Raw genomic sequence first — 20344 nt, 5'->3', positions numbered from 1 at the left:
CCAGCAGCTGCAGCTCTGATTTGACCCTTAGCCTGGGAACCTCCATATGCCACGGGTATGTCCTTTAAAAAAAAAAAAAACTAAAAGATGGAAAGACCATGTGAGACAGTCAATCCTTCATTTCTCTCTGCAACACCAACATCTACAAGAACCCCAGGCAGTGCCCTCGGGGTCCCAGGGACACAGTCAGCACTCTCCTGCAGCAGGTCCCTCCCCACCCTAGTTCCAGCCTTACCTTTCTCCCTCCCTCCCTCTCTCTCTCTCCCTCTCTCTCTCTCTCTCTCTCTCTCTCTCTCTCTCTCTCTCTCTCTCTCTCTCACACACACACACACACACACACACACACACACACACACCAGTCCTATGGTCAGGCAGGCCATAACAGCACCCTGGACAGTGGGGTACTCGGCGTTGAGAAGGACCATGGAACCACTCACTCCTTCCAAAAACATGTATTGAGGGGCCATCAAGTGCTGGACGCTGGCCTTGGTGCTGGGGATGTGCTTGCCCTTCCCAGCCACAGCTTCCAGTTCCCATCTTGCCATCAGGCTGTTGAGACTCCCCCACCAGGACAGTCCCTGGGCCATTCCGCAGCTGAGCGCGACAGGCCGGTGCCACAGCTGCCCAGTCCAGATCAGGGCCGTTTCAGGGAGCCTCTCCCAGGGCGCCCCGTCCCTCAGTGTCTGAGGGTTGGGGTCCCACCTCTGAGGAAGGACAAGCCTCAACCATCACGGACACATCCAGGCTCCAGGGTGAAGATGTCCGGTCTTATTTCTTCCCTCTGCCTTTCCTGGGACTTTGCCTGGTCCCCCTTTGGGGAGGCTTCTGGAATTCTGTTCTCAGGTCTCAGAGCCTTGAAGAAACCATTTGATAAGGGCTCACCCTTGGGGTCCTAAAAGCCACCCTTCCTGCCATTACCCACACGCACCCGGCAAGCGTTCCTTTCCCCGCCCCCCCACAGGTCGGCTTGGGTCCAGGCGCCCTAAAGCGCCTCGCCCTTGGCGCTGGGGGTGGGCGCCAGGGACCCCCGATGAACGCGCTGGTGCTTGAGCAGGTGCTGCTTCTGGCTGAAGCCGCGACCGCAGGCGGCGCACAAGTAGGGCCTTTCGCCCGTGTGGTTGCGCCGATGGCGAGTCAGGTTGGGCTTCTGGCTGAAGCGGCGCCCGCACTCGGGGCACGGGTAGGGCCGCTCGCCCGTGTGGATGCGCTGGTGGATGGTGAGCGCCGACCACCACGAGAAGCTCTTGCCGCACTCGTTGCAGATGAACTGGCGCGGCTCGCCAGGCCCACCCGCCCGCGCTCGGCCCCACAGCATGTCCCCGGGCGCCCCGGCCGGCGCGGGGGCGCGTGGCGACGGCGACAGGCCGGGGGCGTCCAGGGCGGGAGGTGCGGGGGACGGCGGCGGCGCGGGGGCGGCGGGGGCGAGGTGCGCGCGCGGGTGGGCCCGCAGAGCGGCGCGGCCGGGGCAGCTCTGGGCGCAGCCGGGGCGGCGCGCGGCCGGGGCGCCGGGCAGGTGCGTGCGCTGGTGCTTGAGCAGGTGCTGCTTCTGGCGGAAGCTGCGGCCGCAGTGCGAGCAGGGGTGCGGGCGCTCGCCGGTATGGTTGCGTAGGTGGCGCGTCAGGTTGGGCTTCTGACTGAAGCGGCGCCCGCACTCGGGGCACGGGTAGGGCCGCTCGCCCGTGTGGATGCGCTGGTGGATGTTCAGCGACGACCACCACGTGAAGCTCTTGCCGCACTCGTTGCAGATGAACTGGCGCGGCTCCGAGGGGGCGGAGGTCCGGGGCCCCGGCTGGCGCCACCAGCCCTGGCAGAGCCCCAGCCAGGCCCACTCGGGGCGCCCCCGCTGGGGCCCCGGCCGCAGGCGACAGCCCCGGCGGGACGCGGCGTCCCGGAGCAGCGCCTGCAGCCCGGAGCGAGCGCCCTGACGGTCCCGGGCGTGCGCTCGCTGGTGGATGCGGAGGCCCACCTGGTGGCGGAAGCAGCGCTCGCACTCGGGGCACGGGTGGGCGGTGGGCCGAGAATGGATCTTCTGGTGCTTGAGCAGGTGCTGCTTCTGGCTGAAGCGTCTGGCGCACTCGGGGCAGCAGAAGGGCCGCTCGCCTGTGTGGTGCCGCTGGTGGCGCGCCAGGTTGGGCTTCTGGCTGAAGCTCTTGCCGCACTTGCCGCACAGGTATGGCTTCTCGCCCGTGTGCGTGCGCTGGTGGATCTTCAGGGACGACCACCAGCTGAACCTCTTCCCGCAGTCCAGGCACACGAAGTGACCCTCGCCGGCAGAAAAGGTGGGGCTCAGGGGGCCGGGGGCCGCCCCAGGAGCCCGACCTGCCGGGCCCTCATCCTGCTCCGTGGGAGGGGCCCACCTTGGACCCCCAGTCTCCTCCTGTCCCCCCAGGGCTCGAGGCTTCCCCGTGGTCTGGCAGGGCGGGAGGCCCCGATGCTGCTGGAAAATGTTCTCCTTATCCTTCTGGGAAAGCGCAGCCTGTGGCACTAGCGCCTGCGGGAGCCACTCGGACTTCTCTTGCTTGATCTTCATCACCAGCCCATCCCCTGCGGGAAGCAGAGGGAAAGAGGATGAGGAGAGTCAAGGCGGGTTGGAGAGAAAGGGCGGGAGAGAAGGAAGTGTCAGGAGAGCAGAGCTTAGCAGAAAATAGGGCGAGAGAAAAGAATGCAGAGGGAAATGCTTACAGAGGAGGAAATGGAGAAAGGAGAAGGAGGCAGAGTAGGAAGGACAAGGGCAGGTTGGAGCGTGCAGGAGGGCAAAGAAGACATACAGGAAGGAAACAATAAGTGACTGCTGCTGTGCCAAGGCCACACCGCTGCCCGCCCTCTCTCCCCCAAGGTCCAGGAGATGCAGAGACGGTTAAAGACAGCAAAATCCAGGTCAGCCTCCCCATCCAGAGAGTAAGCAGAAAGTGGCCAAATTTCAAAACATGTCGTTCTCTTCCTAAGAGCTCTGGCTGGGCCAGTGCGTGCCCAGGCCCATGTCACTGCCAGGCCTGCTCCAGGGCAGCAGCTGTGGTGGGGTGCCTCACCTGCTTGGCAACCTGGTGGTTCTTCAACAAAACCCAGAACAAGGGGAGTTCCCATCATGGCTCAGCGGAAATGAATCTGACTAGCATCCATGACGACACAAGTTTGATCCCTTGCCTCGCTCAGTGGGTTAAGGATCCAGCATTGCTGTGAGCTGTGATGTAGGTCAAAGACACAGCTCGGATTCACTGTTGCTGTAGCTGTGGTGTAGGCTGGCAGCTGTAGCTCCAATTTGACCCCTAGCCTAGGGACCTCCATATGCTGTGGGTGTGGCCCTAAAAAGACAAAAAAAAAAAAAAAGAAAAAAAGAACAAGAAAATAGGCCAGAAAGGTCTTGGCACCCAGAACAGGTGTTGCCTTATCCTTATACTAAACTGAGTCCACACACCAACAGCTGCTAAGCTGGGGCGCCCTGCTTCTGGCTCATGGACATAAGCCATGATGGAAAGGTCTGCTCCAGACGCTAAATACAGCCTGTCTGATTCCACTTCTACACTGGCAACCGAATTGATGAGTTAGAAGTCAGGATAATGACCAAGGGCACTGTGGTTGGAAGGGGGCCTGGCCCACTCCTGGGGCTCTGACAGTGTTCTCCTGGATCTGGGCACTGGCTACAGAGGTGCATTCACTTTACGATCAGGTACAGAGCTTGCGACCTAGGTACTTCTCTGGCTGTTACACTTCAATATAAAGTTTATGTTCAATAAAAAATGTATGAAACATTTGTGAACAAAGGAAAAGAACCTCTAAACAACAGGTGCCAACATTCAAAAGACAACAATGTTAACCCAAGGGAAATAAGAGGAAGTAATTAATAAAGACAAAAGCAGAGACTATAGGATACAAGGAACATAAAGATATAAAAAGGATTCTGGTAAACCCTCAAATACTATGTTGAGATGTTATGTCAATTTGAAAAATCTGTGTAAAAGGGATGATTTTGTGAGAAAATAAATTAACCAAACTGACTCAAGAGTAGGTAGAAACCATGTCTATAATATAAATAATTAGAAGAGACTGAAAAGAAAGCTAAAGTTCTTCCTCGAGAATGGGTAACAGGCCACTTATAAATAGGTTCTACTAAAACTTCAAGGGCAGGACTATTCCCAACTGACATAAACTATGACCTTGACTAGGGCAGGGGCAGGGGCAGGGGGTGGGTGGGTGTGGTGCCCACACGTTAACATGATCCAGTGGCAAAACAAGACAGGGATGGGGTGGGCAGGAAATTACAGGTTTATCGTTCTTTGAAAGTAGCTGCAAAAAGCAAACAAGCAAAAACATTGCAAAGCAAGTTCAGTGGTGTTCAAAGAACAGTCCATGGCTTTGCTGGATCTTTCCCAGGACAGCAAAGATGGCGTAATACTGTCCATGACATTAACTTTGCAAACATGCAAAACCTTATACCATCTCGATAGGCATGGAAAAGTCCTATGATAAGTCCATCACTTCTGGAGGGAGAGAAGGAAGTGGGAAAGGAGAAGGGTAGGAGAGGGGGCTGAAGAAAAAAGGGAGCTCTTAGCAAACTAGGAACATAAAGAACTTTCTTAGGTCAACAAAGGAGCTCAACTAGAAAATATGCAGCAAATGTTATAACTGAGGGCCAAAGTTTAGAAGCCTATTCAAGTTAGGAACAAAGGGAGAAAAGATATATATATACAGATAGATATGAAAACTGTAATTTGCTGATAATTATTAACCTAGAATATGCATGAGAATCCACTGACCTATTATTAGAAATAAAATTTCAGGGAGTTCCCATCGTGGTGCAGTGGTTAACGAACCCGACTAGGAACCATGAGGTTGTGGGTTTGATCCCGGCCTTGCTCAGTGGGTTAAGGATCCGGCGTTGCCGTGAGCTGTGGTGTGGGTTGCAGACACGGCTCAGATCCCGCGTTGCTGTGGCTCTGGTGTAGGCGGGAAGCTACAGCTCCGATCGGACCCCCAGCCTGGGAACCTCAATATGCCGGGGGAAGCAGCCCTAAAAAGACACACACACAAAAAAAAAAAAAGAAAGAAAAAAGAAATAAAATTTCAGCAAAATTGCCAGATTAAAAAAACATTAAAACTCCTAACTTTTTTAAAATGGCAGTACAAGCTATAAAATAACTGCAAGCATTACCTAATATACGTGCAAAACATGTAAAGAAAACTATTAGACTTTATTGAACGGCTAAAGAAAATGTAAATAAAAGAACAAGTACATTACATGCCTAGACAAGAAGCTCTTCACTCCCAATGTTTAAATTCAGTGTAATGCTAATTAAGTAAATTATACAATTTGCAAGGTGTATATATCACCCAGAAATTCTAAAAACGAGCAAGGAAGAATTTGGCTTATGCAGCATTAAAAGCTAAAATACTATCACCACACACCTCTTAGAATGGCTAAAATCCAAAACACTGACACCACCAAATGCTGACAAGGATGTGGGGCAACAGGAACTCTCATTCGTTGCTGGTGGGGATGTAACGTGGTACAGCCACTTTAGGAGACAGTTTGTCAGTTTCTTATGAAACTAAATATTCTTGTACCATATGAGCCAGCAAATCATTCTCCTATGTATTTACCCAAAGGAGCTGAAAACTTAGGTCCACACAAAGCCCTGTAGAGATGTTTACAGCAGCTTTATTCATAATAGGCAAAACCTAGACACAAACAAGAGATGTCCTTCAACGGGGGGATGGATAAACTACGGTATGCCAGACAATGGAGTATTATGCAGCAATAAAAAGAAATGAGCTACCGAGCCTTGAAGAGCCATGGAGGAAATGTAAGTGCATACGACTAAGCGAACAAAGACAGTCTGAAAAGGCTACATACTGTATGATTCCCACTATATGAGATTCTAGCAAAGGCAAAGCCATGGGGACAGTAAAAAGATCTGTGGCTGCCAGGGGCTGATGGGTTGGGGGAAAGAAATGAATAGGCAGAGCACAGAGGACTTTAGGGCAGTGAAACTGCTCTGTATGTAATGGTGGACAGGACATTGAGCATTTGTGCTCAGAACATACAACACAAAGAGGGAACCCTGATGTAAACTATAGACTTTATTTAATAAAAATGTATTAATAAGGTTCATCAATTGTAATAAATATACCACCCTAATAGGAAATGTTAATAACAGGAAAAACAGGAGAGTGGGACTATAAGGCATTCTGTATTTTCTACACTTTTTTCTGTAAATCTAAGACTGCGTTAAAAAATAAAATCCATTTTTAAAAAAGTCTAGACTGCTGCTGCTGTTTTTATTTTTTATTTTATTTTTTTATTTTTTAGGGCTGTAGCTATCAGCCTACACCACAGCCATAGCATTACCAGATCAGAGCCACATCTGCGACCTACACCACAGCTTTTGGCAAGGCCAGGTCTTTAAACCACTGAAGGCAGCTGGGGATCCAACTCGAATCCTCATGGATACTAATCAGGTTCTTAACCCACTGAGCCACAATGGGAACTCCGTGCTTCAGCTGTTATTGATGTAAGCCAGGTGAGGTGAGGCTGCAAGTGAGTTCCCTCCCACACACACAAAAAAAAAGGCTAAAAACAATAATTAAAAGTGTAGAATACACACAAAAGGCAGATACATCAATAGAAAAGAATCATTTGCTATGTAATACAAGGTAGAATTCCAAGTCAACAGTGAAAGGCTGGCCTCGTCATCAATTTAGGACCAACTAACTCTCTATTTAGGAAAAATATTTAAGTTATTTAAGTTAGATTTCCAGTTCATACCATTTATAAAAATCAGTTCCAGGTGGATTTAAGTGCTGGTTTAGAAGAAGAAAATACAAGTATTAGAAGAACCAGGAGAATGTATTTAGAGTCTAGAGGTAATTGGAAGTCTTCTTAAACAAGACACAAAACCTAAAAACTAAATTTAAAACGCCACATATGGAGTTCCCACCGTGACGCAGTGGTTAACGAATCTGACTGGGAACCTTGAGGTTGCGAGTTCGATCCCTGGCTTTGCTGGGTGGGTTAAAGATCCGGGGCTGCCGTGAGCTGTGGTGCAGGTCACAGATGGCTCGGATCCCGCATTGCTGTGGCTGTGGTGTAGGCCGGCGGCTACAGCTCTGATTAGACCCTTAGCCTGGGAATCTCCATATGCTGCAGGTACAGCCCTAAAAAGAAGAAGAAAAAAAAAAAAAAAACCACCACATACGAGTAAAATAGAAACAATATTTCAGGGCAGCATTTCCCAACAAAACTGTCAATGAGAGTGAAAGATGTTTTATATCCAAACTGTCCCATAACCATGGCCTCTAGCCACGTGTGGTTACAGAGCATTTGAGATGTGGCCAGTACATTGGAAACTGAATTTCTTTCTTTCTCCCTTTCTCTCTTTCTTTCTTTCTTTCTTTTTTTTTTTTTCCTTCCTTCCTTCCTTCCCTCCTTCCTTCCTTTCTTTTTTTTTTTTTCAAATTTTAGGGCTGAACTGCAGCACATGGAAGTTCCCAGGCTAGGGTCTAATCAGAGCTACAGCTGCCGGCCTGCACCACAGCCACAGCAATGCCAGATCCAAGCTGCATCTGTGACGTACACTGTAGCTCACGGCAATGCTGGATCCTTAACCCACTGAGCAAGAACAGCAATCCAACCTGTATCCTCATGGTTATTAGTCAGGTTTGTTACCACTGAGCCATAATGGGAACTCTTATTTTCTTTTATTTAAGTTAATTAAATCCATATAACATTGGAGCTATTGGCCGAACTTGAAATGTGTCCAGTCCATGAGGAAACTGATTTTATTTTCTTTCATTTAAATTAATTTAAATCCAAATAACCATTGGGGCCACATACTGGACAGCGCATGTCTAGGAGAATATATGTGCAGATATATAATGGACCAAGGACTAAGCACAGAGTATAAAGGACTCCTGTAGCTATGATGAGAAGAGATTCAACCTCACTAGTAATCAACAAAGTGCAAAATAAGAGTGCAGCATCTTTCATCCATCTCTCCAGCAAGTACTGTAGCAACTGAGATCATCCCTACTTTGCAATACACAGGGAAAGTACAAAGTCAGACTCTTTGAGGACAACTTGAGAGTGCTTATTTAATTGGAAATGCGTAGACTCTTCCAGCCCTCATAACCAGCAATTTCACTCTAGGTGTTTATCCTAAGACACATTTTTTTTTTTTCTTTTTACAGCCACACCTGTGGCACATGGAGGTCCCCAGTCTAGGGGTCAAATCAGAGCTACAGCCACCAGCCTATACCACAGCAACTCGGGATCAAAGCAGCGTCTGCAACCTACACCACGGTTCAAGGCAATGCCCAATCCTTAACCCACTGAGTGAGATCAGGGATCAAACCCACAGCCTCATGGCACTATTTCAGGTTCTTAACCCACTATGCCAAAACTGGAACTCCCTTAAGATATACTTACATATGAGTCCAAATAGGTACGTCCAAGTATATTCACTGAAGTGCTATTTGTAATTATTAAAAAAGGAGAAAACAATCTAATCACCCATTAATAGTAGTCTAACAAAATGTTTACCTTCCTCATAATATGGAATATTATGCAGCAACTGAAAAGAGGCTACATATGCCAATGTGAAAAGAGTTCCAAAACAATTTAAGAGGGGAAAAAAAAAGGCTGGAAAAAAGTATCGGTTGTCTGATCCAATCCACACACAAAACACCATACCTCTCTGTGTATACAGACATCCCACTCTGGGACCAATCACACTAAACTGAAATTGGTGGTCACCCTGCAGGTGACATGGACCACGGGAGGACTAGATGGAGAGGTCAAAGTGGGCCTTCACTTAATACGTGTTATTTGAATAGTCTTATAAAAATTCAAAAATCATAATTTTTAAATCTTTAAAATAGCTTACAAAGTAAACAGAAACCCCCCTCTACTCTGGCAGCCTTTACTTCTGGGGCCAAAGAGCTCTGCTCTACTCTACAGCCTCACTGGCCACCATGAGGGCACAGAAACTGATGTGGTGACCCTGGGGACAGGGCTCGGAGGGTAGGGGTTGTCACAGAAAGCGCCTGTCGGGGGCCAGTTCTTCTTCTGGCAAAACAATGCTGTGAGGCCTCCCTAGCTGCTTGGTTGTGGGAAATCATTTTATCAGGAGTAATAACTTGAAAATGAAAGGAGTGGTTTAAATTGTGTACTGGCAGGAATTGAAAATGCCAAGTGGAATGAGTTTATTGACTATGTTTCCTTAGCTGCACTGAAATGCTGTCCGGTGGAAGTATTTAACAGCGCTGGGTGTCTAACGGATGGTCAGGCAGTGAATCCAAATATACTCGAGTCAGAGGGGTGCCACTGTCCTCAGGCGACAGGGCCCCATGAAGCTGCTGCCTTGCCTTGATGAACTTGGCCGTGACATCCACCATGCTGCGCCAGGGCCCAGGTGGGAATATGTGGCCAGACATGTGAGGAGGCCCTGAGGCCTAGGGGTGGCGTGTGGGGACATGTGACAGGCTTGTGCTGGAACTTCAATCATCATAGGCACCTTCCTGTAGGGATCGCGCACCGATCCAGAGGAAACCAGGCCTCTGCCTGCCTGGTCCAAAGGTATGAACAGCTCCTTAGGATCATTTTTTAAAATTCTTAACGGTTCAGATGAAATAAAAGGGCACTAAATAGAGAGCTCTTCCTCCTTAATGAGTAGTTTCTGAGGTTACGGAAAAACTTGGGAAACAGCTAATGGTGATGGCAGTAGAATGACATGAATATACATCATGCCACCAATGCAGACACATAAAAATGGTAAAAAACAGTTAAGTTTCATGTTATTTACATTTCACCACAATTAAAAAAAAAAACCTCACATAAAAAAAATTTTAAAAAATTAAAAGGTACTTAAAAGAGGTAAGCTCTGAATTATCTGAAAACTTTGGTCATGTAGAAGAGTTATGTCTTGAGCCTGGCCGGTAGGCATGGAAAGTTGTGGGGCTGCAGACCACCGTGGCGCCCAGTCCCCCAGTGTCTCCAGGGTCCAGGCCGGTGTTTTGCCATCTCTTCCTGAAGCTGCTATAGGGGGAGCAAAGGACCTGGTGGAGTCCATCTCTCACGTCTGAATCCGGACCTCACCTAGGAGTTTATGTGGGCAAAAGGGTCCTTCTGCTAAAACGGTTGGAACCCAAGGTTTTCCTGCAAAGACTAATGTCACATCACACACACGCACACACACCCCTCAGGTGCTCTCAGTTCAAAGTGTTAGGAGCCTGGGAAGTGGGGTGGCCATGCCCACTGCCATCTGTCAGGACCCAGCCCCAGGACAGCCTGGTGTCCAGACCTCCTCCTGCCCCGCTCTGAGCTGCTGCTTCTTTTGTCTGATTTTTGTCTCCTGTTTGATCATCCAGGAGGGCAGGGGCTGCGGGGGCAGCTGCCCTGGAGGGATGGGAGGAGAAGAGCCAAGTCAGTGTGTGCAGCAGCGAGGGGCAGGGCTCCCAGGGCTGGGCCATCACCTCTGCGCAGCCTGGCGACACCCACACCAGGGCCGCCGCCGCAGACGCTGCAAGAGCGGGTCTCAACCCTGGGACTGCTCCATCTGGAAGTGGGTGCTGGGGCTAAGGGCTGTGTTTCTCCCCACTGGCTCTAAGCTCAGCTGACACAGACCGTGAATTGAGTGACCTCAGGAAGCGGTAATGGGCAGAACTGGAGATGCTCGCTCTCCTGCCCGACAAACAGCAGGGCTTGTCCCGTCGAACGTGGCTTTCAGGGCGTGATGGGCATGATCACCACGCACTCCCTGACCCAGCACTTGACAAACACCTGACTTCCCCTGGCAGATTTCTGTGCAGTGTGTGTGTGTGTGTCCCCGCCTGGCAAGCAAGGGCTGGGCTTGGCCAGTTCTCCGTCCCCTGGTCTGTGCTGGCGCCATTCTTTGATGTGGCCTCAGTGTCCCAGTCCCAGACTGTGGTTCTTACAGGCCACAGGTAATTCCCTCTCAGCTACGCAGGGAGGGGAGGGGGCTGGGGAGGAGGAAGCCGTGGGCATCTTCTCTCTTACCTGGGCTGCCACCAGCCAGGCCACTCTCCATGCCCGGGGCCCCTCAGCATCAGCACGGCAGCTCCTTGCCCAGCCGTCTGTGGGTGAGAGGGGAGCAAAGGAAAGAGAGTTGGCCTTTGGGATGAGGATGAAAGCCGTTCATAGGAGGCAGTCCCTCTTTTTCAAGAGCTCTTCTAACTGCAGGATTTTTTTTTTCTTTCAAAGCACATATACCTGCTGGGCAGGTAAAATGCATATAAGTCCCATTTTATGAAGAAGAAACTGAGGCCAGAGAGGGCCATAGACATGCCCCAAGTCAGAGAAAGGGCTAAAGGGCATGGCTGGGCAAGATCCTGCAACTTCTAAAGCCCAGACCCGAGCCCCACACCCACGCTCCCAACAACTACGGCAGCAGCGGTGGGGGGTGGGGGGGTGAAGGATGTGAACCAGGAAACTCAGATTAGTTTATAGACACTGCTCCCCGCCACCGCCCCCCCGCCCTCCCACCTTGTCACCAAGATACCCAGGTGGGCAGAACTGTCCCTCCAAAATCACCAGCCCCTCTTTCAAAGTCCCCATTCATGTTCCAGTGCCAACATTTCCTGGGCCTCCCTGCCATCCTTTGGGACAGAACACATGGCCAGCCTGGGTCCTCGCTAACTCATGCCTGTTCACCATTCTGGGGCTCAACTTCTTGTTAAATCTCTTGAATACTTTTTGCTTTTTAGGGCCACACCCATGGCACATGGAGGTTCCCAGGCTAGGGGTCTAATCAGAACTACAGCTGTGGTCTACACCACAGCCACAGCAACTCGGGTTCCAAGCCGCATCTGTGACCTGCACCTCAGCTCCCAGCAACACCAGATCCTCAACTCACTGAGGAAGGCCAGGGCTTGAACCCGCATCCTCATGGATGCTAGTCGGGCTCATAACCGCTGAGCCACAATAGGAACTCCAAGTCTCAGTCCTTTGAACACTGACTGACTGGTTCATTTGGTGCCTGGGGTGTGACCGGGGACGGTCCTGGTGCTCTGACGCCTCTGCATGGCCCCTGCCCCTTCCAGGTCTCAGCCTAAATGTCACATCCTCAGAATAGCCTTCTCAGGCCACCCTGTGAAAAGCCACCTCCCACTCTTCCCCGACACCTTTTCCCACATGACAGGATATTTACTTGTCTGTTTATTCCCCGACACCCTGAAGACAGGCCTTTCCATGCTCACCGCCGAGTGCCAGGGTCTGGGATAGGGCTGCCACACAGAGGGCACCAAACAGCCGTGTGTGGCACCGACCTGCTGCCCACCACGCATGCTCAGAGGTGTGGCTGCTGCACCTGGTGCCACGGGCAGCCCCTCCTGGGGACGGGGATCTCGCCACTCCCCCTTGGCCCCCAAACTCCCCACAGGTCCCAGCCTCTGCCCCAAAAGGTCGGGCTTACGCTGCAGGACCGGGTACCTCGGCTCAGCCCCGTGTAGGCACAGGGGACCCAGCCTCCCCCTCGTCTGCAATTCGGACCCCAGCAAGCCTCCCAGGGACGCCAGCCTATGCTTCCTCCCCAAGGTCCCCTTTCAGGAGGGACCTGGGGGAGTCTGGACTCCCCCAGAGAGGTGGGGGCAGTGAATCTGAGAAATAGAAAAGCCACCATCTCCAGTGCCAAAAGGGAAGGATTCCCCTCCCTTTTCTGGTAGAGCGTTGTCTTTGGAAAGCTTCTGGTCAGAGTGCTCTGGCTGCTGTGGGAGATGGAAGGAAATCTTCGAAAGCTCAGTAAGCCTCTTGCCAGCTTTCCAGCCCAGGACTGTCTTTCTCAAGGACCTCAGAGTCATCAGGTGCCAATGTTGAGGGAAAAGCAGCCCTGTCGCAGTCCCGTTGGAGGTGGCACCTGGCTCGTGGGACAAATGGGCTCCTGAGGACGGGGCAAGCTTTCCCACATGTGCAGTGGGATCGCATCTGCTGGGCGAGTAACAGGTGAGGTTTCCGTCTGTCTTAGCACACCGCCTGTGAGGCGCACTGCATTCCACTCTCGTGCTTATTCAACTCAAAAACTTTTGTGGGGAGCTTTTCTGAGTCGGCAGGAGATTTTATTTTTAATTCTATTTCCCAGGCAGGGGTCTGTCACGCACTCCCACTGTGGGTTCTTATGGACACTGAAACCTGCCTGCAGCACAGAGAAAAGGGGGATGCAAAGGAGGGCGGGAGAAGGCCCCTCCTCAGGGCCCCCGACGGATGCCAGTGCTCCTGCCTCAGCACCACCTCTTCCCTCCGACTTACTCTGAGCCCCCCACCGTGGGGCAGCCTCTCACCAGCTAGAGATTCAATGTCTCAGGAGACTTTGAGGACTGGCAAACGGGGGGGGGGGCTCCCTCAAGGTGGGGAATCTCAGACGGGGAGCCGAGACCCAGGCCACAATTCAGGGCGAGGACAGTGGGTGGGACTCAGCCTCATACACAAACCCCTACACAACTTAACTGAGGCCTCTTAAGCCAAATCAAATCAGTCCCACTTGATCCATTCTGTCTTCCAGGAGGTATTAGGAACTCAAAGTCACCTCAGGTGGCAAAAGGGCTTCACTTGGTGACCAACTCACAGGGAGTCACGGAGCTACATCATGGCTCAGGAAAGTAGGGCTCATGGTCCAAGCAAGCACAGGAGAGGAAGGACTCCCCTGGTGACCTAGCAGTTAAGCATTCGGTGTTGTTACTGCTACGGCTTGAGTTCAGTCCCTGGTCTGGGAACTTCTGCATGCTGTGAGTGCAGCCAAAAAAAAAAAAAAAAGAGAGAGAAGAGGAAATGGAAGGGACCCTCATGGATCCAAAGGGAAGAAGTAAGAAAGGGGAGGGCAGGGGACAGGAGGAGAGGCAACAGGGGACAGGAGCAGGGGCAGGGATCATGTCTCAGGGGCCTCCGCCTGTGTGCTCAGGTGGGATGTATCTGAAAAACAGCAGGTGTCCAGCAGACAGACCCTGAGACAGCAGCGTCTTTCCAGGTTGGCCAGGCCACCACACACCCTGCCCTGCTCCGCCACACTGCATGCCCCTTCTCGCCCCACCAACCACCCACCCGCCCGCCTGCCCTACTAGACACACCACTCGGCTGACCGGAGAGAGAGAGGCCCAGGAACTCGGTGAGCAGGCCGCCCAGCAGAACCCCAGCCAGAAAGCAGGAGGCAGCCGGGGCTGATCCCACCCCAGCAGGGACACTGGGTCCGTAATGGCTGCTTGGTCCATCACGTGGCGCTCTGGCCCCCATCTCCCTCAGGACCCTGTCCCCTTCCCCTCCCCAGCCTCTGGCTCTGGATCAGGCCACAGCTGGGATGAGTCCCTCCATGGGAAGGCCTCTCGGGGCAGCTGCCATGACAACTGCCAGGTCACACAAAGCGGGCCTGCGGCCTGTGGCAGGTGCTGAGGGCTGGGGCAGGGAAGGTAACAAAGGGGCTTCGGTCTTAGCAGGAACCTGAGGGTGGGGAGGGGCTGGGCAGCAGCTGGGCTGGGGAGAAAAGCCACCACCAGCAGGGGCAGTGCAGGGACACGTCCAGGTCACCCCACATCCTACTGATCTCAGGGTCCTGGACCTTTGCCACCAGCCAAGCACATCACTCCTCACAGATCGGGAAGAAGTAGATGGTGCCTCTGTCACCAGTGGAGTGGGGACAGGCTGCCTGCCCTCCACCAGGCTTCGAGGGGTGGCATCTCCCAAACTCTGGTCAAAGGCCCAGATGCCAGGTCCTGCTCAGCTAGGAGCCCCCACAAAAGGCCACACCATCTGCCACTGCTCCCCTATGCCCACCACCTGCTCCCACCAGAAACCACAGACGAGGGGCAGCCTTCCCAAGGTCCCCCTCCCCATCCAGCTGACCCCCCACCCCAACCCCTCACACCGGCAGGTCAGACCCCAGGGGAGCAACTCAGGCCATGGTTTGGAAGGGAACAGGGGTTGGGCGAGGGCTCACAGGCCCCGCCGGCCTCCACCCTGAGGAGTGCTCCCGAGGAGCGGGAACTCTGTGCATCCTTCCCTCATTCACTGCCAGGTTCTCAGAGGCAGAAAGTGCCCAGCTTATGCTGAATGAATGAATGAATGAAATAAACAAACGGGGGACAGAAGTGGGGGCTCCTCTGGCCTCTGGCCTTCATCACCATCAACAAACACCTCAGGACCAGGTAACAATGTCCTCTGCCTGGAAAAGAGATTTCACTTAATATCAGCGGGTGTTTAAAAGACACAGTCATGGGAGTTCCTGTCATGGCACAGCAGGAACGAATCTGACTAGTATCCATGAGGATGCGGGTTCGATCCCTGGCCTTGCTCGGTGGGTCGGGGATCTGGCGTTGCCATGAGCTGTGGTGTAGGTCGCAGCAACAGCTCTGACTCAACCCTTAGCGTGGAAACCTCCATATGCCATGGGTATGGCCCAAAAAAAAAAAAAAAAACCCACAGTCATAGGCTTATGAGAAAAAAACTGATCTAAACACTAAACATATCCACAGACAATCGTCTCTAACATCTGATGTACACAAAAGTTCAAAGATGCAAAAATATAAAGATGCTCGTATATACCTGCAAAACTGCATGTGCAAAGTACAGGGACACTGAGACACTAAAAACCCCACAAAAATGCCAGCTGATCCAGAGATACAAGCGTCCAGGGAGAACTGCCCAAGCACAGATCACTACCGTTCACACCGGTAGAAAAACAGAAACACTGACACGAGTGTGCTCACCACTTCACGATCGTCCCCCTGGGCCACTGCTCCAGGAAACAGAACTCCTTTCTGGAACAACGCAGCCACAGGGTGCCAGGAAGCCATGGCAGGGGTGGGAGGGAGTGTGATGGGGAACTGTCACCTGTTGGGTCACCTGAGGCGTTAGCTGAGGGGAGGGGCAGCATGAGGCAGCAAGGGCTGGCCGGGAAAAGGCTGGAGGGGCACAGAGAGCCCAGAAAGAGAATGAGGCTCTGCCCAGCAGGCCAGTGCAGCCTGAGACCCACAGCCAGGCCTGCAGGCGTCCCCCCAGGGGGCGGCGACAGGCCCTTCCCCTCTCCCCTGGGAACCAGAGCCTCCCAGGGCTGGCTCCTCAGCCAAGTCAGCCCCTTGAAGTCCACTCCTGAAGGCTGCACCAGGAATCAGGCGCCCTGAATTCGAGCCCAGCTGCCCGTGGCAAGTGACCTCACCCCTAGGCCTGGGTCCCCAGTGCTGAAGGTGATGGAGAAACCTGCTCCAAGATTTGCTGGGAGCAACAGCTGCGGACACACTAGACTTTTTGAAGCCTATAAACCATCTTTCCCCCTCATCACGCAGCCTGAGAACAGTCCACACCCGCATGTTCTGCACCCTCTCTGCAAACACCCCCGCTGCTGGCTCACTCTTCCTAAACCGCCACTCTTCAAGCTGCTTCAGAAGCTCTGGAGCGCCACCCCACCCCGTGCCATACAGAAACCCCAAACTCCGCTCAGCAATGGGCCCGGGCTTTGTAGGGGAAGAGGGCATGGACAGCTTTCACGGTCAAGGCCACCTGCAGAGCCCTGCTGGGCAGAGCAGCTCCAGGTACTGCCTCTCCCCAGAGAGGAGGCTGGGCAGGGAGCAGGGCCTCCTCTGGGCAAGGCTGGGTGGCAGTGGCAAAAAGCAGGTCCGGGGGCCCCAAGCACCAGGCAGGGGGCTAGACTGAAGGGCCTTGGATTCTCCTGCCAGCTCAGCTCAGGGGAGCCCCACAGCCTCACACCCTGTCTTTGCTTGGGGGAGGCAGCCAATGTAGCCTCTCTCCCAGGACTGGTTCCACAGCCACCAGGCCCTCTCCCAAAGCTGGTCCTGCACAGGCCACCCCTGCACGAGGCCTCAACCGGCCTCTGTTTGGGCCCCACCTCTGAGCATCAGTCCCCCATCCCCGGATCCACCAGATCTCACACCCTCTTCTCCAGAGTTTATAGCCAAGGAGGACCTGCAAACCAATCGCCAAGAAGTAGCTTTCAAGCATTATCAGAGTCAAGACAACTTTGGCTTCCCACCTTCTTAAGCCTGTGCCGCCAGACAAGCAGACCAAGGTCCTAGCCCAGACCAGGGAGGCCCCCTCCACCCAGCTCCCAGAGGCCTGCCTCCAGCCCACACCCCAGCACAAGCACACCCAGCATCCTTCCGAAACCCCCACAACTCCTGAGCCCCTCTAGGTCCCCACCCATCTCACCCTCCCACCCCCACCTGCTCCTCCTGCCTCTCCATCAAGGGGCAGGGGCACCCCCACTGTTACCTTCTCCCAAGCCCAGCCCCTTCCCTCTCTCCTACTCCAGCATCTCCAGACCTCAGCCTCCCAAACACTGAGGCCCTCAGTCCCAGGAGAGGGGGCAGAGGTGGGGCCACTGTCCTGCAGAAAGAAGACTACGCCATAGCTGAAAGAGCCCAGGAATGGAGGCCTGAGACCTGGGGACCAGGTTTCCTTCTAGTTAGACCGTGACCCCTCATCTAGGCCTCAGTTTCCCCATCTGCAAATGGACATAGCACTCGGTACTGGGTATAGAACTGGTGTATCAAGGAGCAGGAAAAACACTGGCAAAGGACTCTGGGAAGGGTCCGTAAGGTGCAAAATGAATCCTTTTTAGATCACTGCATTGCCATCACCCCTCCCACCTCCCCTTGTCAGAACTGGATCTTGGGGTTGCCCTGAGAGGAACAGCCCAGTTCAGGGACCCCTGTGGCTTTTGCCAGCACTCCCTGGGAACCAGGTCCATGGCCAGCCAGGGCAGCCACCTTATCCTGTCACGTCCGCCCCTCTCCCAGAGGCCCTGGTTCAAGTCCATGCCAGTCCCTGAGATGTGTCCTTCCAGGACTCCTGCCTCCACCTGCCCAGCATGCACACCTTTGCCAGGCCTGTCCCACCCCACCTCCCTGCCCCCAGGCCTGTCCCATATCTATGGCGTCCCCATCCCCAGTCTTTGCTCAGCCGCCTCCCTTTAGAGGACAGAGCAGCACCCACATTCCTCAAATCCAAGACTCAGGAGCCTGCCAGGGCCTGGGGACCCTGTTACCTGATGGAAGGCAGGGGATGAAACCCACTGCTAACAACACTTTGACCAGTTATCGCATCTTAACTTATAAACACTTTTCCACCTCTCACTGCATTCAAAAGACCTTGGCAAGGTTAGGGAGTGTCTTCCCCTTTTTGAAAGAGGAAAGCAAGGCCCAGAGGTGACATTCCCTGCCTCAAAGATTCTGGTTTCACACCCTGCAGGCCACTCCCACCCTAGGAAACCTTGGATTCCTCAGCTTAATCCTCACCAGGGACCAGGTGCATGGACCAGACCCCTCTACACAGCTCTGCACTCTGCCCTGGGTATCCTCACCATGCACCACCTTGCACAGCCACAGAGCGCAGCCCTCACCATCCACGGGTCCCTGCATTATCCCAGTGCTGTTCTAACAGCTGCACGACCTCCCACTGGCACTGCCTTCGTTCAGGCCTCAGCACTGCTCACCTGAAGACTGCAAGGGGGTCAGGGCTCATTTCTCTCCTCCAGGTCTTCCATCGCCCAGACTCAAAGCCATTTTCCTAAAATTACCATTTAAACAGGCGACTACTTTGCCTAAAATACTTTGGTGGCTTCCCCAGTACTTTCAGGTTCAGCTAAACATTTCTGGGCAGGGCCATTTCAAATCTAGCCTCCGCTCACCTCTCCTCACCACACCATCAACCTACCCACCTGCCTTATCCCAAAATGTGGCTCCCTGACCTTGCCGCATCTTGGGACACCTGTGAAAGATCTCGGAATACCCTTGCCCAGCTCTTCTCTTTCCAGGCCAGATCGGGCATCGCTTTCACCAGGAAGCCTTTGTGAACACACCAGGCTCAGTGGGGGGCCCTTCTCTGCTGAACCTGTGCACCCACCCAACCCAATACCACCTATGAGGTATCATGTCTCCACACAAGACTGTAAACATCTTAGCACAGGGAGTGTTTCTCACTCCCCAACACCTAGCACAAGGTCCAGCTTGCTGTAAACCATTAACACAAATTTTAACAAGGGAACATTTAAATAAAAGAAAGTTAAGCACAGAATCATGGAACCTTAGAGTTGAAAGAAGACTAGTACCCTCTAGTCTCTTCGTTTTCCAAATGAACACCGGGACCCAAAAAGGACATCTAATAGGGGAGCCTGGACAGCACCAGCCTGGCTTAGGGCTTAGACCACACCCAACTCCAGGTCTGGTTGACCAAGACACACTCCAGGCTCCATCCTGCCCAAAGGGCTGGAGGAGGCAGTGTGTCTATATCCTTCACCTTCACCAGGGAAGAAAGCCCCAGCGCTACCCGCATCCCCACTGAGATCTTGGCTCCTGTGGCCGTTTTCCTGGAATGGAGGTTTGGGGGACACCACCCCCTACACACACACACACACACATATCCATACACCTCCAGTTCGTGTGGTCTTAGCTCTCATTGTTCTCACCCTCAATCCTTATGCCCGCCCATTAATCATTTATTAAGCACCTACTATGTGTCACTCTGCGGCAAGCACTGGGTTCCCGCCCTCCAGGAATTCGGTCTTTCGGGGAGACTGACACCGCTCCCGAACATCGGGTCAGGCTCTGGTAGAGCGCGCCCCCGGAGGGGAAGGGGAAGGGGCAGTCTCCGCGCTCACCTCCCGGTCTCCCCAGCTCTCACGCCCCCTTCCTTCTCGGCCCCGACCTGCAGCCCCTCCCCACGCACGATCTGGGCCCCTTTCCCCGTGAGCTGTGTGGGGGTGAGAAAGTTCGGGGCTGAGAGCGCGGGGCCCTCGGGGGACCCCGAGGCCGCCTCCAGCCGGAGGCTGGGTGGAGACGGCTCAGGAGGAGCCGGGACGGGGACTGGCCCCGGAGCACGGTCCGTCCCTGCGCACGCCCCTCCCCGCCCGCATTCAGAGGGACTCGGAGGGAGGGGACGAGAATAAATACCTTTGACTTTGTGGCTAAGGTTAACGGGAACAGCCACCCCGGGGCGACTTGGGCACTCGCTCCCCGCCCCGCCAGTCCCGGGGCAGGCGGGGCGGGCACGCGCCTCTGATTGGCTGGCAGGCCTGGCCATCCCACGGGCCCCCCCGCCATCTGATTGGATGTACCTCTCAGATGACCAGCTCAGCCCTATCCGAGAAGCCTGCGGGGCGGCCCCTTTGTTCTCTGGAGCCAATGGCCGGGGTGGGCGGGCTGACCTCGCCTCCAGCGGGGCCAGTCCCGCGCCCGAGAGGCGTTGAAACGTTGGCAGAGGGGCGCTGGGCAGGGTCTCCCAGGAGGGAAGGAGAGGCGGGGGCGAGGCCGGGTTACTGGTGACAACCATGGAGCTCTCCCTCCCCGTCCCGGCCCCGCAGACGCGCCCTCCGAAATCAATCCAGTCACTGGACAC

At 53.7% G+C, this 20344-nt stretch overlaps 1 protein-coding gene across 1 annotated transcript; it reads right to left on the bottom strand.

Annotated features, from left to right (window-relative positions):
- Window positions 1-437: 437 nt before the first annotated feature.
- Window positions 438-19990, bottom strand: ZNF775 (zinc finger protein 775). Its single transcript, XM_047763673.1, has 3 exons — window positions 19900-19990; window positions 11012-11088; window positions 438-2544 (listed from the first exon to the last, which is right to left on the bottom strand). Exons 2-3 carry the CDS (start codon window positions 11040-11042, stop codon window positions 983-985), a joined length of 1593 nt encoding a protein of 530 aa, XP_047619629.1. The 5' UTR covers window positions 11043-11088; window positions 19900-19990; the 3' UTR covers window positions 438-982.
- Between the last annotated feature and the right edge of the window lie 354 nt (window positions 19991-20344).

Source organism: Phacochoerus africanus, chromosome 16 (genome assembly GCF_016906955.1).
Source record: "Phacochoerus africanus isolate WHEZ1 chromosome 16, ROS_Pafr_v1, whole genome shotgun sequence".
NCBI classification, from domain to species: Eukaryota; Metazoa; Chordata; class Mammalia; order Artiodactyla; family Suidae; genus Phacochoerus; species Phacochoerus africanus.
Note: the sequence above shows the minus strand (reverse complement) of the source record. Positions and strands in the feature narration are given on the sequence as shown.

What these genes read in the sequence shown, in the direction of transcription:
- ZNF775 (XM_047763673.1), bottom strand. Translation starts at nt 11,042, where the DNA reads ATGGAGAGTGGCCTGGCTGGTGGCAGCCCAG. An exon ending in CCTGGCTGGTGGCAGCCCAG is followed by an intron (nt 2,545 to 11,011) that starts GTAAGAGAGAAG and finishes TGCTTCCCGCAG; the next exon opens with GGGATGGGCTGGTGATGAAG.